The sequence below is a fragment of the Paroedura picta genome, chromosome 4, assembly GCF_049243985.1.
Source record: "Paroedura picta isolate Pp20150507F chromosome 4, Ppicta_v3.0, whole genome shotgun sequence".
Classification (NCBI taxonomy): domain Eukaryota; kingdom Metazoa; phylum Chordata; class Lepidosauria; order Squamata; family Gekkonidae; genus Paroedura; species Paroedura picta.
The window spans coordinates 108,390,266-108,404,668 of NC_135372.1; the positions used below are offsets into that span (position 1 = coordinate 108,390,266).

The 14,403-nt window shown below is 43.2% G+C and overlaps 1 protein-coding gene and 1 long non-coding RNA gene across 2 annotated transcripts in view; one reads left to right on the forward strand and one right to left on the reverse strand.

Moving 5' to 3' along the window:
- Positions 1-489: 489 nt before the first annotated feature.
- Positions 490-12,585, reverse strand: LOC143836108 (uncharacterized). The gene is made up of 3 exons (XR_013230514.1): positions 12,286-12,585; positions 5,184-5,347; positions 490-1,105 (listed from the first exon to the last, which is right to left on the reverse strand). It is a non-coding gene; the product is annotated as an uncharacterized LOC143836108 (long non-coding RNA).
- LRIG2 (leucine rich repeats and immunoglobulin like domains 2) overlaps positions 7,754-14,403 on the forward strand; it is a 58,125-nt gene continuing 51,475 nt past the window's right edge. The window contains exon 1 of the mRNA XM_077334929.1: positions 7,754-8,043. Within this exon, the coding sequence (XP_077191044.1) occupies positions 7,832-8,043 (212 nt within the window). The 5' untranslated portion in view covers positions 7,754-7,831. The remainder of the gene's footprint in view (positions 8,044-14,403) is intronic.

Here is a 14,403-nt window from a genome sequence, read left to right on the forward strand (position 1 = left end):
GAGGAGGGACTTTGAAGAAACCGCAACAATGTTAACGCACAGGTCTTTATCGCTAGTGTTACAGATTGTTTGCAAGAGTGTAGCGCTTTCCGGAGGGTGAATCCACTTTTTGGGATTCCCCTGAAAGCGCTACAACGAAGCGCTTTTTGCTGATCGGTTTCAGGAGTGTTGCAGATTGTCTACGACGTCGTGCGTTAAGGCAAATCAATAGCGTTTCCAATTAGCAACCATTGTGCGATTTTGAAGCCGTGCAAAAAGCCCCTAGAACTTGGGGTCCCAGAGACTAGTATGACACTCATCCCTTTCCTCACACTTTCTCACGTGATTTCTCTCCTCCCTTCCATGGTTTAGCCTTAGGTCTGAATTGAGGTTAAAGTTAATTAAGATTTTTCGTCATGGAAGGAAGGGGAGAAGTCATGTGAGAGGAGAAGGGGCGCGCATGATGTGGAGTACGCAAGCCTATGCAGTTAATGCAGCTTACCTTCAGTTATTTTATTTTACAAAATAATATGGAATACCCATTATTTGAGCCGCCTTGAGGTTCTTCAGCCTGACCGCCACATATATCCTAAAACTGATGCAGGCACTAATCAGCTCTCAAACGACTCTATGTATTTACATCCAATTATAAATTCTGTGTGGATTGTGATCCTCAGTGCATTAATACACCTTCTGTGGCTCCTAGTCCATTGCTGAAGGATCCAGAAAGACCTCGATGCCCTCTGAAAAGGCTTCTGCAAGAAACTGAGAGTTATTCTTTTGATGCCAAAATCAATTTCTTGAACAATGAAATCACCTGGATGGTTGTGACCATTGATACTAGTACTTTTTCCTGCAGAACAAAGCCCAGTTTGTCCCATGATACGTTGGGGACCTTGGGTGATGAGATGCCAGGGACAATGTTAGTGAAGTCAATTTTGAAATGATTATGACTGAACACAGCCCACTATACAGCCTGTGTAGTGGCTGAAATGGCAGCCAAGAAAATGCACTTCGATGGCATTCCACCCAGTAGAGCTATTTTGAGTTGTGAAGGATCTCTTTCATGATTCAAGTGACAATTTTGTTGAACTCTTGGTAGCTTGCTAAGACTTCCTTGTTGACACTGTAGAGGAAATCACATATTTATTTCTTTGTTTATCTATTTTTAACTCATCCTTCCCCATAAGCTCAGGGCAGGTCACAAGAAGCAAATATACAGTTTAACAATTTACAGAATCTAAAGCATAAAAGCTTGACCTTAGATTTACTTAAAATACAATTTTTAAAATACAAAAACACAAGAATTACAATAAATTCAAAATATAGCCCTATTTGCTTTATGCGGCAACTAAAATAGAGGAGTAGTAGTATATGAAATGTCACTATATTATAATCAAGTTAATTTGATGGATTTAGGTGGGGAGGTAGGTAGGTCAGCAGAAATTCAGATGTACCCCAAATTGTCAGCCATAAGCCCGGCAGACCAATTCCATCTTACAGATCCTGCAGAACTATTTAAGGTCCTGCCGAGTCCGGATCTCATCAGACAGGGCCAAAATGGTTGAGGCCAATTTGATTTCTTTGGGGCCAAGGAACCTGAGCAAATTTTGATTGCTCAATCTAAGAGTTCTTTGTGTGTCACATCAGGAAATGCAGTCCTGCAGATACAATGGTCCCAACACGTTCAGGGAAGGGAAGACCCATTTGATGTTTTAAGATTCCTGACTGCCCTCAACCCAGTGGAAGAGCTCCATCTTGCAGGCCCTGCAGAACTTGGCAACTCTTTATAAAGTGTAGGGTTTTTTTTCTGACTCACATAAGATACACTCTCAGCACAGAATTAAACAATGGTGAAGAGTGGTGACCCTGGGTACATATCAGAGGCGGTGCTCTCCAAAAAGGATTAAATGTACATATATTGGTTGGAGCCATAATTTACAGATCCCATTTAACCACTCAGCTACACTTTATAAAGAGTTTAATATATAGGTATTTAATATAAGAGTATCATCACAGTTCTGACCACTGAGGAAGACCCAATAGGGTCTTATGGTCTTATGTTCTGTTAGTTCTGTATAGCTTTTGGATGACACGTCATCTGGACCCATATCAGTGATGCTTCAGACCAGGGTTTGGTACACTTTGGTTGCTCTGACATATCATCTCTACATAAAAAAGATCTTTGGTCAGTTTCTGTGTCATCTTTTGGAATGTCTGAGTTGTGCCAACATGCTATAATGGTTCCACTAGGGTCTGGAGAATATATCCAGCATGAAGAAAAGACAAGAGGACGGCTGTTTTTTAATACCCTGCTTTTCACTACCCAAAGGAGTCCCAAAACAGCTCACAAACACCCTTCCCTTCTTCTCTCCACAACAGATCCCCTGTGAGACAGGTGGAGCTGAGAGAGTTCTATAAGAACTGTTCTGTGAAAACAGCCCTAAGAATTGTGACTAGCTCAAAGTCGCCCAGCTGGCTGCTTGTGGAGGAGTGGGAAATCAAACCCACTTCTCCAGTTTAGAGGCTGCTGCTCTTAACCATTACACCAAGCTGGCTCTTTCAGGTAGTGTATGGCCCATAGACCTCTATTTTGTCTCCCATGCACGCAACTGTTTTCTAGGGATCTGAGTGAAGAGTCATTTTGCTAGTAGCACCTAACTCTCTTCTCATTACAATCAGATGAGGTGGAATAAGTGCTAAACAGGTTTTTAGATTCATGGATAAGAATGAATACATTGATGCGCAGTCCAGAAGATGGAGATGCTATGGTTATCTGACTAGGGAGATGGCATTCAGCCCGTGCAAGATGGGTTGCATTCCCCCTAAAGGAAGAGGTTCACAACCTAAAAGTAATTTTCTATTAAGTGGCCAAGTAAGATATGTAGCTCAGGACACTTTTTATCAACTCTGCTCCCTTCTTTGAAATTAATGACTCCCATAGTTATTTAGAGTCTGGTTGAATCAGGAACAGACTACAGTAAATGTATTTATTCTTTATATGTCGACTTCTATACCGCACTGGCATGGGGGCCTGCCTCTGAGGGCTACTTGGAAACTTCAAAATGCAAGTAAGGATTCTATTGAGACAGACACAACACATTGAACAGATGATGCCAGTATCATAAGAACTCCACTAGATCTCATTTTGTTTTCAAGGGCAATTTGAAGTTTGCCCTATAGTTTTCAATGGCCCAGGCCCACCTGAACCTCCCTATCACAAACTCTTTTCTGTACCACCATCATCCCTCTCCAGCACTACAGAGAAGGCAGCTGCAATCAGAGGCAGGGTCTCTTCTGCTTTCATTCGGCACCATCAGAATTCCCTCCCCAGAGAGTTCTGCCTGGCACCGACATTCAGCACTGACCGTTACGCAACTTTTAACAAATGTTTTGGGTTAATTTCTCAGTTATAGTTTGTTCTATGGTTTGGGTTGGAGTTTTCCAGTTGTATTGTGTTTTGACTTTTGGCCTTATTAGTTGATGTGTCTCTTATTGATTGCTGTGCTGTGATGCTTTTACACTATCATTTTCGCTATTGTATATCCCTATGTTAGTTTTTCATAATATTACCTGTAAGCTGCTTTATGTTTTTACAGAAACAATGAACTAGTGATATTTTAATTAAACTATTGCACTGAATGGTTGAATCATGAATTTGAGGACATAATGAGCTCTAGTGAAAGCATAACCCTCTAAAGACATTGCTAGGTTAAATAGCACACATTGATATCCTATGCAGATGGCAGAGTTCTTCCATGAAAAACTGTAGTACCTTTTGTACTATTCCTTTGTTAGTAAACACATCTGTTACAGTTTTAACAAACAAAATCACACTAGGTCCTAATTAAGATATGGGAGCTAAAACACAGACATGACTAATGAGGAAAAGAACCGATTTAGTGCAAAAGATTAGAGGAAACCTGTCAGAAAACACCAATAAAGTGATAACCGTATGCCTGCTAAAAGTCACATTGTAAGTATAAAATAAAATGTATGCAGAAAAAGTCAAGAGCAGTTTCTGTTGAAAATAAATGGATACTCAAGAAAGCTTGAAGAATCTGCATTATCTCAAACCAAGCTCTTCCTCTGACATCACAGATGTTACCCCAAAGCAAGATCTTCATGTCCAAAGTATACAGTGCCTTTGGTGATCTAACAAATTCAAAGCACTTACCTTCATTTTAGTAAGTTACGCATTTCATTTCTTCTGCTGAACATAAAAGTGCTCAACTTGAGTGGTTAGGTCTATTGTAACTACTATTAATTTTCAGCTCAATTTGGGCTACTTATAAATTCTCAACCACTGTAATCCTGATAGCTGCCATTTTATTTTCCCATTTGGGCTCCTGTGCCTGTATATCTGAGGGACCCCTTTTCCCAGTACGCCCCCCCCCCAAGAACGTTATGATCTTCTAATGCCAACATGTTCCTGGTCTCTGGCCTGAAAGAAGCACGTCTAGCCTCAATCAGAATCAGGGCCTTCATGGTCTTGGCTCCAGCCTGGTGGACTCAGCTGCCAGCCAAAATCTGGGCCCTGATGTAACTGCTTAAGTTCCAAAGGCCCATAAAATGGTGCTATTCTACCAGGCTTATGGGTGAAATCAGAATAAACAAATAATATCAAAGGGGCCTTTCTCCTTCTCCCTCTGGAGCATCCCATTACTGAATAGCGGCCAGTGATAGTTATTTATTTATTTACATCCCTGACAATTCCATATAATGGTTCGTGGTGGGTCACAAGGTCATATGATAGCCAGGACCTATGGCCAAGTGACAGAAAAGTGGAGCATTATGGGGTTCTGTTTGTTTTATTGTATTTTAAACAGAATGTTAGCATGTTGTCAACAGTCCCAAACCTGCTTTATTAAACTTAATAGAATGAATGAATAAAATTAACCAGATCTAAAACATTCAAGCATGGGGTGATGGGAAATGGTATCTGTTATATGAAACAGTTAAAGATATGTGACCCTTGCCAACCCTTGCCACAGGTTTTGTTCTTACTTTAAACAAACTGTAAGACAATAATCTTGTTGCTACTTACTTTAAAACATAGCTTTTCTCTTGTATGATAATGCTTAGATTCAGTAGCTGAAAACCAAGCTCAAAGGTTTATCAGATATGCTCTAGCGTGAGTGCATTCCAGCACACTCTTATTACAAGTTACGAAGGCGCATCTGAAATATTAAATGAGGTCACACCTTTCAGTTGACTTGCCAGCTATGCATCATCTAGCATTTATGTTTGATCTGCTGTATCCATTAGGCATATCTCTGTTTTCCTGATTCAGTAAGGAAGTTACTTTGCATGCTCTTGCTGCTGTCCTTTTAAAACGTCACCATAACATGCTGCTTTTCCGGGGCATCTGGTTAAGAACACGAGTAACCCTGTTGGGTCAGATTCATGGGCCTTCTAGGCCATCACTATATATATATATATCACTATATATCACATACACATACACTCACACACACATATATATCCACAGCAGTGAGTTCTAGTCAACTACATATTGCATAAAATTGTAGTTCCCTTTGTCTTTAAGCTATTGTATACTTTCATAGGATGAACCCACATTCTAGCAAAGGGCACCTGGATATCCATTCTCAACCACTTTTTTTTTATTCAAAGTTTTTGTTTTATTTTCCAAGATTAAAGATAGTACAATACAAGTAATCTACATTATTGATACAGAAAAAAATAGATTGTGCTCTTCATTTAATACACTTAACTCCCCGTTTCAATCCCCTTTTAACTTATTTTCTTAGGTAAATCAGATAAGGGCCCCACTGTTCTTGAAAGGCCTCTTCTCTTCATTTGAAAATATAAGACCCCACATAGCTACCCAATGGTATGAACTTCTGCCCAAAGCTTATAAACTTTTTCACGTTTCCACCACATTTAGAAGGAGAAGCCTACTTTGTTACCATCTTTCCAGCATTTGTTTGCATAGTTTTTAACAATTTTAACGGTCATTTTTGGTGTCCCATAACACTTATGAAACAATTTATACTTAACACAATCTTAGAGCCATCCACATTTCCACCACATTTAGGAAAAGAAGCCTACTTAGTTGTACAGAAGAAAAATATATAGGTTGTTATATGAGTATAAGTTATATAAGTGTAAGTTGTTAATACAAAAAATAGTCAAATAAAGTCTTCATTAGTTACACCTCAATTAGATGTCTCCTTTTAGTTATGCTTTAAGTTTAGACTGGGAGTCACTGCGGAGATATATTTACAGATTAGGAAATCTAAGACCCCACACTTACATAATAGTATAGACTTACAGTGAGCAGTAAAATATAGTCTTCATCTGTTATTCTTAAACCCACTCCATTAGGTGTCAACCACTTTTTTGATGATCCCTTGCGTGGAATTCCCTTCTTTGTTTTTTCTTTGGCCGCTGCACACTGAGCCAACTTTTTCATTAAGATATATCCACCAGAACCCAAAGACCTTGATCTGCCACCACCAGTTCAGACACTATTCATATTTATGGCTCCTCATGCTTCTTGCGGAACAAATTTAGAGCCCAGTGGCACCTTTAAGACCAGCAAAGTTTTATTCAAGGTATGAGCTTTTGCGTACATGCACACTTCCTTAGATACAATGTCCATGTTTCTTGTGCTCAGGCAGTATCTCTTGCCATCGATAATCACAACAATATTTGTTTAAACCTACAAACTTTGTCCTTCTGCTTGCATCCAGAGCCAATAATGGGAAACACCACAGTTACAATATTGCTGTCCAAACATCTTTTTTAAAAGGAGACTTGCACAATTTCCAGCTGTTACAGACTTTAGCAGACTATTGGCTACACGTTACCTAGCATTTTCACATACTGTCAAGATAGCAAGCCAATAGGTTTGGCAAGCAAGGGATACCACTGGATCTTATACACACACTTTGTTTGCTATAATGCAACTTAACTAGATAGTAATGTCTGTCTCAAGCACTAGGCAAAGGTCAACTACATTTTGAAGTATGTTTAAGACAGGCAATGTCAGACAAGGTTCTGGGCGATCGAGTTTGAAATCCTATTTTGCTAAAGCTTGGGCCATAACCTACCTCACAGGGTGGTCGTTGTGAGGGTAAAACAGCAAATGAGGACAAGGTAAGCAGCTCTGGGGCAAACAGCAGGATGTAAATAACATTAAAAAAAAACAGGATTCAATTGGATTTAATCCCAGATTATTTTTTTTAAACCAACATTTTACAGATCCTCAAATGCGAAAGAATGCATGACATCATAAGATGTCCGGGGCTCCGGGCCATGAAAAGTTTGACCTCTTGGTTAGCGCCGAACATGACGCACGCCTCCGCGGTGTTGAGGATACTTTCCGAAACACCCTCACCCCCACCACGACTTTCCTATCGCCACATGGACCCCGTTCCCCGATCTCCCTCCCTGTGCTCGGGCTAAAGACCCAGCCGGCGTGGCAACCCACGGCCCCTCCTCCCGCATCCGTCACAAGAGCAGCACAACATTAGAGCAGTTCTCCTCGAGCCATTTAGCTAGGCGGGACGGAGGTCGGACTGCAGGCGGCTGTGATACATGACCAGAGGAAATCCTCCATAAGGCGGCAATCCTGCACGTTTAGCGAGCACTTTACCTCCGAGTAAGCGTGCACCTACCTCCCGCGCGCCGCACGCCCCGCTCCCCCTTCACGCCCTCCTCACGCTCCGCCCGGCCTCACTCGAGCCGCCTCCTTCCCATCCGGCGCGCCTGCGCGGGGCTGCTCCAAGTCCTGGCTCTCTCCTCCTCCTCCTCCTCCCCGCGCTCGCTGTGCGCAGAGGCAGGGGCGGCCTGGCTGGGCCTCTGGTGCGGGGAAGAGCGAGGGAAGATGCGGCTGGGCTCGGGGCTCGGCGGGGGGGCGCTCCTGCCGCCGCTGCTGCTGCTGCTGCTCCTGCTCCAGGAGGCGGCCGGCGAGCCCTGCGCCAACGCCTCGCCCTGCTCCTGCCGGCGTGGGCTCTTGGACTGCAGCCGCCTCGCTCTGTCGGGCCGGAGCCTGGAGCCGGGCCTGCTTTCGCCCTGGCCTCACGGCGCTGCCGCCTTGTGAGTATCTCGCCCGGCCGCCCGGCTGCGGCGCCCCTCTTCTCTCGCGCTGTGGGCCAGGGGGGAGGCAGCGGGGAGCGGCCGTCGACACGGCAGGTGCCGTCCCGTGGGCAAGCTCAGTCACGCGCCGTGAAATCCGGTCCCGGCTGCTGTCGGTAGCCTCGCTTGGCGGCCAGGCCCGGGCGAACAGGGCTGTGTGTGTGTGAGTTTCCACTCGCACAAGGATACGCGCAAGCTGCGCGGGAGGGAGGTGATCGAGTGGGCAAGCCTTCGGTGTGTCGGGGGTTAGGAGAGCAAGTGCTCAGCGGAGAACTGCTTCCCCAGGAATGGGATCTCTCTTACCCCCCCTCCCCTTCGGTGTTCATGGAGCGGGTTGGGTGGGGGTTTTGTTTCGTGCACCGAGTGCTGAATGTCCCCTGAACTCCAGTACCTGGAAGAATCTGGCCGATCCAGCAGGCTTGAGATGTGTTGCAAGGAGAAGGTTGTCATGTTGTGGCATCTGTCATTGGCCTTTGGGACCTTTCTGACCAGCGAATTTCATTGGTCTCCGATGAACATTCATGTGGACTTGTTGGCAGTGGCTGAGAGGTTCACTAAAAGGGTTCTCAAATCAAGCATGGTGTTTGTTTCTGTGGGGTTGTGGAATGGCAGGATATTGGCTAGTCAGGGGTAGATGTCAATGGCACTTCAAGGCTCTTTGGGGAGAGTACTACCAGTTAAAAGGGGTTAGAACATATTGTGCATTTGTCACAGACTGTCACGAAGATTGCTGCTTTTAAGTGTGTTTGGTCATTTGTGGCTGGATCATGAATTAGATGTATATGGAATTTTTGTTTATTTTATTTATTACATTTGTGTACTGCCAGTATGGTTCTTTTATTTGTAAGTCACCTTGAGCAGGAATCTGGAGCGGTAGTATGAAAGTGTCTTAAATAAATCAACTTTGTCCAAGAAACTGAGGTTGGTCACATGTTTCTCCCCCTTCATTTTATGTTTATAATAACCCTAGGTGGCTACAGTAACTTACCAATCAATCCATTTCCACTGTGGGGAAAGAGACTAGGCCTGTAGAGCAACAGAGGACGTGGGGTCCTGTGATGTCAGTGGCCATCCAAACATCTGGGAAAGGCCACATAACCCCAGGGTTCCCTAGGAACCTGGTTGGGAATCCCTGGGTTAGATGGAACTATTAGTAACCATTACTTAAGGCATAGGATGTCTTAACTGGATATTGATGTAGATCATGTTGTTGTTGCTTTCATTGTAAAGAAACTCTAATAAGAGGCTTGGGCCTAACTTTGTACTGAGCACTTCTATCTGTGTAGTTCTATTCCAGCCCCCTTTTTAATTTCCTGAAAAGCAAGCTTTAAAGTGTTTTCTCAAAGAAACATTCCTTCTCTACTACTTTTCAAGAAATGCTTGAGTTATTTGTCATGTAAACATTTTATGGTGTCAGACGTACCCCAGAGAATCCTGGGGATTGGAGCATGCTAAAGGTGTTATTAAATTTCTGTTTGATTCCTACTCCCCTTCACAGAACTACAGTTCCCAGGGTTCCCTGGAGGGAAGGAAATGACTGTTAAATTAGTATTTGCTCAGAGTACAATGCGTTTATTTTGTGACTGATGTAGATGTTTTATTGGTGGTTAAAGAAACCATATGCTAAGTAATGTTGAATAATACAGAATAAAGTTTTTAAATACATGGAAAATAAGTGCAATACTGTTGGTGTGGATTAGCATATTTGTATCTATTTACCATAAAAGCCCCCCTTCAAGGATCGCTGCCTTGTTGTGGCAAGGGGGCTTGCGTAGCTCAGTGAAGCTATGAGCTATGCCGTGTAGGGCCACCCAAGACGGGCAGGTCATAGCTGAGAGCTCTGACAAAAGGTGATCCACTGGAGAAGGAAATGGCAAACCACTCCAGTATCTTTGCCATGAAAACCCAATGGACAAGTTCACATCAAGAAAACAAAGGTCATGGCATCCGGCCCTCTCAATTCCTGGCAAATAGATGGGGAAGAAATGGAGATAGTGACAGATTTTATTTTCCTGGGCTCCAAGATCACTGCAGATGGGGACTGCAGCATAGAAATTAAAAGACGCTTGCTCCTGGGGAGGAAAGCTATGGCAAATCTAGACAGCATCCTAAAAAGCAGAGACATCACCCTGCCAACAAAAGTGCGTTTAGTCAAGGCTATGGTATTCCCAGTTGCAATGTACGGCTGTGAAAGTTGGACCATAAGGAAGGCTGAGCGTCAAAGAATTGAGGCTTTTGAACTCTGGTGCAGAAGACTCTTGCGAGTCACTTGGACTGTAAGGCAAACAAACCGGTCAGTCCTAGAGGAGATCAGCCATGACTGTTCCTTAGAAGGCCAGATCCTGAAGATGAAACTCAAATACCTTGGCCACCTCATGAGAAGGAAGGACTCCCTGGAGAAGAGCCTAATGCTGGGAGCGAAAAGAAGAAGGGGACGACAGAGAATGAGGTGGCTGGATGGAGTCACTGAAGCAGTAGGCGCAAATTTAAATGGACTCCGGGGAATGGTAGAGGACAGGAAGGCCTGGAGGATCATTGTCCATGGGGTCGCGATGGGTCGGACACGACTTCGCACCTAACAACAACAACAAAACCTTAAAAGCATGAAATCTGTTTGTATTGTGGCACATTCATACTCCTTTTTGCAGAATACTCTTTGTCAATTCTCTGTTCCTGATGCTACCATCTATGAAGATAACACAGATCAAGTATTCTTGACCTTTTTTACTTAGCTTTAATAAACTCAACATGTGCCAAATGAAAAAGGTAGCTGCTAGTTAAAGGACATGCAATAACTAAGGATATACAGTAACCAAGTTACTGTGAATTTCTCATATGTCTGAATATAACCAGGGAACAGAAGGTAGATTAAAGTAACCCCCTAAATAAGAGAACGTCTCATAGTACTTTAAAGAATAACAATTCTATTGCATATCGTTTGTCGGTTTCTCTTGTCATATTGCATGCATGTGTGTAAAAAAAATACTTGGGCAAAAAAGCCATGAAATGGAAAAGGGCTGTGATTTCTATGCAAACCTCAGATGTATATTTGCATGAAAATGCCACCAGGCTCTTGTCCTTTACAGCCTTCTGGCCTCACTATTTCTAATTTTTACTTCTGTATCCATATTTGCCAATTGGAGGTAACATTTCCTTAAGAAATGTGTCCTGAGCACCAATTTTCTTCATAGACAATATTTACAGAAACATATATGTGACTGTGCATTATAGTTAAATATGTCATGTTGGTGCTTTGAATAGTAGGGTATGTGCAGTATGATCTTGAGGGTATGTTTACTTTGAAGAAAGTCCCACTGAGCACAGTGGAAGTTGTTCCTCTGTAAGAGTGCATAGAATTGCAGCCATAAATACACAGCATGATAAATACTTTCAGCCCTGTTTGATTGAGTAAATCTGTTGAACAGCTGTTAGCTGTTCTTTAAATTTAATTGGAAAAATGGCTTTTGCTTTTAAAGTGCCATCATGGCTTATGATTCCTCTTTCAAAAAATGCTGTTCTACTAAGTGTAGGTTTTATTTAATCAAGATAAGGAATCTGCATCAGATGCCATTTTGCATTCCAAATGGCTTATAAAAATTACGATTGTGTTTATACTATATATGATTGCTAGTTTTGATACTATTTGAGACTATGCTTGGATCCTAAGCATCTTGAGCAGAGTTGCTTGAGTGCATGGTCCATACCTTCCCCCTTACACTGCAGCTTTCATTGCCCACCCCCAGTCATATTCCAAAGGAATATCGTTGAGAAGCTAAATGAATATCTGCAATAAGATAAAGCAGAAATCACCATCCTGCCCTCAGAAAATGGAGAAGCTTTTCTGTTGGAGGAGCTGCTGCATGAACGTAAGGACTCAGTAAGATTCAGTTCAAGCTGTCACCTTTAGAAAACATGGCAATATAATTTGCTAGAGCTCACTTTAGAAGAAGATGTGGTTTTACTTCTTGAAGGAATCTCAAAGCCAGTTACGATCACCTTCCCTTCCTCTCCCCATAACAGACACACTTTGAGGTAGTTGGGGCTCAGAGAGCTCTGACAGAAGTGCTCTGTGAGAACAGTTTTAACAGGACTGTGACTAGCCCAAGGTCACCCAGATGGCTGCATGTGGAGGAGTGGGGAATCAAACCACTGCTCTTAACCAGTAGACTAAGCTGGTTCCCAAGCTGGCTCTTTAAAGCTCACCCTGGCAGTGATGACTCCAAAGTTTCTCCATTACCATTCCATCTGCAGTAGTGTAGACCAGCAGAACTCTTCCAGGGGGTCAGTGGCTGATTGGATTTAGTCAACAGGAAGAAGTGGGCTGCTCTGCAACCCATTGTGGTCATTCTGCTGAATGTGTCACAAATAAGGTCTCTCACATACATTCTGACTTGGAATGTACATTACCAGCAAGAGGATCAGATGGTTCCAGGATGCAGATTGGTATAGTGGTCCAGGTTGTGGATTGATCATCTTGTGCAATATGAGGATGTAGACAGGATTCTTGGTAGCTTGGGACCTACCACCCGTTTGTACATCTCTGGCTCCTTCTGCCAGCTTAAATATACTGGAGGAGGAGATAGATTCAGTTTAGGAGACAGTAAATGTCTCCTTGAGAGAAGGGTCAATCCTGCCTTGAAGTGGGCAGTGGTGTGTGCATTGCTAAAGAAACCCGCTCTATGATTAGACTATCATCTAGATTAGATTACCACAATGTACACTGATGACACCCAGCTATTCCTGTTAATGGACAATCATCTGTTGACACCCCCAGATGGTCTGGTCAGGTATCTGGAGGCCGTGGTGGATTGGTGCGAGCAGAGTTGGCTAAAGTTGAATCCAGTCAAGATGGAGGTACTCTGCCTGGGCCAGCATGCAGAGAGACAGGTGATACAACTCCCAATATATGACGGGGTACAGCTAACACCAGTGCTTTCCGGCAGGAGTTTGGGCATGATTTTGGGTCCCTCCTTATCAGTGGAGGCCCAAATCACGAAGACAGCCTGTCTCGCATTTTTCCACCTGTACCAAGCAAGGCAGCTTGCACCTTATCTCTCAGAACTGGACCTAGTCAGAATGATCCATGTGAAGGTCACATCTAGAGTAGACCTCTGCAATTCACTCTATGCAGGTCTGCCCTTGAGACTGTTGCAGAAACTCCAGCTAGTCCAAAACACAGCAGCTCAAGTCCTGACAGGGACTCCGTGGAGGGTACATATAACATCAGTACTCTCCCAAGCTGCATTGGCTCCAGATTGGAGACCAAATCATATTCAAGGTACTGGTGCTGGTGCTAACCTTTAAAGCCTTAAACAGTCTGGGACTGGTGTACCTACGGGGTTGTATTTTCTCTTATATTACCTCAAAAGCTTTAAGATCTTCAGATCAATACCTGCTCAGGATTTCCAGTCCAAAAGAGGGCTTGTCAGGAGCGGCAGGATATAAATTGAAAAATAAATAAATAAAAGAGGTGCAACTGGACCCAGCCTGGTGGAACATGCTCCTGAGGGAGATTAGGGCCTTCTGGGACTTTAACTAGTTTTTCAGGGCCTGCAAAATGGAGCTATTTCACCAGGCTTATAGTAAGGGCCCAAAGTAGCATCCACTAATAATAGCTAGCCTCACCACTGGGTAAGGAGAAGAAAGATGGAAAGACTAACTCCTGATACCAAAACCCCCTGTCCAATAAATTTTAGCTAGGGTCATTAGTAGTTAATGGTTTAAATTTTGTATGATGTTTTATTGTGCTATTACCTGCCCTAAGCTACACGGAAGGGCAGGCTAAAATAAAATATTATTATTATATATTATTATAATGTTCTACATGGGGCTACCCTTGAAGACTGTCCAAACGCTGCATTTGGTACAGAATGCTGCTGTCAGAGTGCTGAGTGGAATGGGTCATAGGAACCATGTGAATCTAGTTGTGTCATATCTACACTGGCTTCCAGTTTGTTTCTGGGCTGAATTCAAACTGCTGATATGGACCTTTAAAGCCTTACCTGATCTGGGAACAACATACTTTAAGGGTTGCCCTCTCCCTCTGACTCCAAAAATGTTAGAGGCCCTGCTTTGGTTGCCCCTGAAGATAGATCAGGCTTTCTCAGCCGGGGTTTCATGAAACCCTGGGGTTTCTTGATGGCTCTGGAAGGGTTTCCTGAATGGGTAAAAATATATATATTTTTTTAATTTGTTAAATATTTATTGGGTGATATGGCCATACATGGTCATTTTGACCTCCAAAATGGCCAATGATGGCCCTGGAGGGGGCGGGAAAGGAAGGCATCCTGGGTAGGCATGTACACAGCTATGCTTCCCAAT